Source organism: Vipera berus (assembly GCF_964194415.1).
Source record: "Vipera berus genome assembly, chromosome: 6".
NCBI lineage: Eukaryota > Metazoa > Chordata > Lepidosauria > Squamata > Viperidae > Vipera > Vipera berus.
Genome location: NC_138208.1, coordinates 58,291,842 through 58,296,508, shown reverse-complemented (window position 1 = coordinate 58,296,508; position 4,667 = coordinate 58,291,842). Strand labels below are relative to the sequence as shown.

Sequence of the window (4,667 nt, the reverse complement as noted above, 5' to 3'; positions counted from 1 at the left end):
ATATATTGACTCTGTACTAGTTAGAATTTTCAATCTTTATGGCATCAAATGTTATATAACTAATATAATATAATATAATATAATATAATATAATATAATATAATATAATATAATATAATAATATAATATAATATAATATAATATAATATAATATAATATAATATAATAATATAATATAATATAATATAATATAATATAATATAATATAATATAATATAATATAATATAATATAATATAATATAATATAATATAATATAATATAATATAATATAATATAATATAATATAATATAATATAATAATATAATATAATATAATATAATATTATAATATAATAATAATAATAATAATATAATACCTTCTCTAACTTTATTAACCGCATTATTTTCTCTTTTAGAGAAGAGAATCTTAAAAAGCCAAGTATCTCACTGTAACCCAAGATGTCTGATAATGCTGCAGCTACTAACCTCAATGCAAAAGAATCAACAGGGCCAACAACCCCACGCAAGGGGCCTCCAAAATTCAAGCAAAGGCAGACAAGACAATTCAAGAGCAAGCCCCCTAAGAAAGGAGTAAAAGGGTAGGTATTAAAATGAAATGAGACTACAATGGGCAATCTGAAACTTGAGCTGGCCACGAACAAGGAGTGTATATTGGAGATGGTGAACCTTTGAGAGCTGTATGCAACGAAATTTCATTTTGATGTATGCCGATTGGTGTACATTCAAAGTAACAATAAAGTTGTTGTTGTTATTGTTGTTGTTGTTATTATCCAGAAATCAAATGATTATGTACCTGCAACAGCCTTCTCCAACTTGTTCCTTCCAGAAGACTTAAATTGTGGCTTTCTTAACTCTTGAAGGTTAACTCTGAACTCTCAGCTGGTCTAGTCACTGGCTTTTTCAAAGACTTCTTGTGTCAGGGCTGCCTGACAACTTGATAATGCCCAATTAAACTAACTCGAGTATAAGTATTTAGTAATTACAATTACTAGAGGCATGAACCTAATATTCCCCATTCTCTGCTATAAATGATCCTGTACATGTAAATGAAGATATTTGTGTGTGAATGTGTGGGTGTGTATTCTTCCTTCATTTACCACTGCCTTTAATTCTCTTCCTTGTCTTCCTTATGTTAATTCTCATTTACCAACTACACATCAATTCCATTTACAATCCAATTATATATATATATATATATATATATATATATATATATATATATATATATATATATATATATATATATATATATATATATATATATATATATATATATATATATATATATATATATATATATATATATATATATATATATATATATATATAAAATTGGATTATATATATATATATAATTGGATTGTAAATGGAATTGATGTGTAGTTGGTAAAAAGCTGGTCCACATAGTACCCCTTTCAGAACTAAAGACATAAAAATTTCTTGGACTAGTTATAAAATGGAATGATGAAATTTTCTGAATTATCAGATTGAATAACTACCGTACTGGCCAAAACCAATATCTCTGGGACTATTGGCTTAAATATTAAATGTGTACATATATAATTATATTTAAATGGGACATATTTCTATGATTGCTTTATATTTTAGCCGTCAGATAAGACACCTGTGATATGTGCATAGATCTCTGTGTTAATAAAGTCAGACGGGGTGGCATGATGACAGAAATATTTTCAAAGGGCTGAAAGAATTGTGTTTATTTGCTTTGATTTTTGCTATTTTAATTGAAATACATTTCCTATTTTGTTCCTGTTATTTCCTAAGGCAGCCAACCTGGACGCCGAAAGTTCACTGGGCAATAAGGGGTGTTTTAATTCCACTGACCTAAACAATTAGCATGTAACTTATTTCAAGAAATAGATTACATCTTATTTTACATTGTCCTTCTATTTGTCCAGACAGTCTACATTTTAGATGAGAACACTGAATGGCAAAACATAATAATTTAAATGTAACACACTAAAGAAAACCGCATTTGAAAGAGTTTTTACATAGCCATTTTTTGTCATTCTACTCTTGGGTTAGGGAAAAAGTATTGTTGTGTATATATATTTTTCTCCCACCCTCCCTCCCTCCCTCACTCACTCTCATTCATTTTCTTGCTCTGTTTTCTTTGTCCAAAGTTTTGGAGATGATATCCCAGGAATGGAGGGACTTGGAACAGGTAAATAATATAGGAAAATTGTGTTATTAAATATTCTATTATAACAATTTAATACAGAGAATAATGTTATGACTTGTTCATTTACCTAATTAATATCCTAGGTAAGTCAGTAAATTTTGAAGCATCCATCTTTATGAGAAATTAATCAGTTGGCTGGTGCAAGTCACTGTATAGGCCAGAAACAAACTAGCAGTTTGATCAATCCTTTATCACTGTATGTGCCACCTATTTGAAAAGTCTCTGATTTAAAAACAGTGTTTGCCTCAATCCTTATTCATGCCTTTATCAGCACATATATGGACTACTGTAGTGCACTCTACATAGGCTGCCTTTGCAGTCAGAAACTTCAATAGATACAAAATGCTGTAGTACAGGGGTGTCAAACTCAATTTCATGGAGGGCCGCATCAGCATTGCAGTTGCCCTCAGGGGGCCGGGTGGGTATGGCCAGGGTGGGTGTGGCCTACTGGGTGGGCGTGGCTAGAGTGCATATGGCCTACTGGGTGGGCATGGCCAGCTCTACATCGTTCGCATCAAGGGTGCCTATGGGGGCCTGGGCAGGAGTGGGACAGATCTGAGGGTCTCTGGAAGGAGGAGGGTCTTTGGGCTAGGGCCAAGGCAGTGGGGGCCATTCCCTCACTGTTCCCAGGATGGCTTTGCAGGCCACATGAAACCACTTCGCAGGCCAGATCTGGCCCCCGGGCCTTGTGTTTGACATGTCTGCTGTAGTCTATTTACTATATACAATATAATCTAAATTCCTAAGGATTTTTTAAAAATTTCATGTTCTTTATGGATTTCATGTTCTTCAAAGTACCTCCCGTTCTTTACTTCATTTGAAATCTAGACTAGCCTTTCTATAATCATACGTGTAGTTCTCTTATTTATAATTCTGGCTACAATGTTTTCGTTGATGCCTTCCTTAATTTCTTTGGGGAGCTTTCCATTATTTTAGAAGAATAAATAAAATAAAATCACAATGCAAAATCTCATCTATATAAATTGTTCCAAATAAATAAATAAATTTGTATAATGTGTCACTAAAGGTTAGTCTTTATTAGTACATTTGTACCATATGTGACATACTATTTCAAATGAGAAATATAGTTAAAAAATTCAAATACAACTGGCATAATTCACTAGAGCTGGACTTATGACTCTAACAGAACATTTTCATACTGCAAAAAGATTTTGATAGGATTCAGAAATGCCTTTAGCTATTTCTCCTAAATGCCTTCTTTTATGAGACACCATAACAAAAAAGAAATAGCTGATATGTACAAAAAGAAAATAAATGGATTTGTAACTGGCAAATAATTTATAATGGTTTTAGAAATAAAGTTGAATGACATTTCAGACCAGAAATAGAACAAAATAGCCATCAATTCCTAATCTGACTAATAGCATGTGTTAGATTAAGGGCTGTTTCCTTGCATTTCGTATCCTCCATGGTGTGTGCAAATGTACACTTTAAAGTCACCTTAGGAATGATCTCCAGGAGAATAGCTGAATTCTTCTTGAATGCCATTTCTGTTGTCACAAAATTGTTTCATTGTCCATGTGTAGAACCTTATAGGTCCTCAGAGAGCCTAATATTTCACAATATTAAGTAAATTCGGTGATAATTGACAAATTTATATTCATTTATTCATTTCAATCTCCCAAGAGCTATCATTTTAGTAGCCAACAATTTTAGTTACATTTGAATTAAGTCTCTTACTGATCTTTCTTCTAATAATTGACAATTTGTTTTACTAAGTAAATTAGCTTAGAGTAGGGTTGTTCTTTTTTTGCTTTACTGTTATATAATACTCCATTTTATTTTATTTTAATTGTGTTGAAATTATACTGTTTTAGTCACAAACTGTAATAATGTTAACTACATTTTAAGAAAAAATGTTAACATGAGATGTTTTCTATGAAGTTGCAACTCACAGAATTCCTTCTTATATGACCTTGTTATAGTTTGATCAGCTACAGAAATTTCTTTGTCTCACTTGCAGATATCACTGTGATCTGCCCGTGGGAAGCTTTCAGCCATCTGGAACTTCATGAATTGGCACAGTTTGGAATAATATAATCAACCAGAATTCCTGCTTGTCTCTGATGGAATCTAAAGTTCCTATCTTCATTACATACATTTCTTGTTTTCATCCTTCCACCCAAAATATTAATATTTTACACAGCATATGGTTTTGTAAATAAGGGTCAGCAATGTGAAACTTTGCTCTTGGATTTGTTTTTCAAAAATTATGAAAGTCTACTGAAGTATTCACCTGATTAATCAGCTAAGAACCTTAAAAGCTTCCATGTTTGCTATGAAATAGCTTACATTTTTTTTCCTTGTGCTGTTTTGTCATTAAATATAAATGGAAATTTCCAAATAATTACAAAACTAGCTATCATTTCAGGAAAAAGAATTTGTAACTGTTAAATTCTATGAATTATAGCACCAGAAATAAAAACAAGGGCTTGCTAATACTG

At 31.5% G+C, this 4,667-nt stretch overlaps 1 protein-coding gene across 1 annotated transcript; it reads left to right on the top strand.

Moving 5' to 3' along the window:
* Window positions 1-440: 440 nt before the first annotated feature.
* PDE6H (phosphodiesterase 6H) lies at window positions 441-4,263 on the top strand (the record flags this gene model as incomplete). Its single annotated transcript, XM_081330454.1, has 3 exons — window positions 441-580; window positions 2,144-2,184; window positions 4,187-4,263. 3 exons carry the CDS (start codon window positions 441-443, stop codon window positions 4,261-4,263), a joined length of 258 nt encoding a protein of 85 aa, XP_081186580.1.
* Window positions 4,264-4,667: the final 404 nt, after the last annotated feature.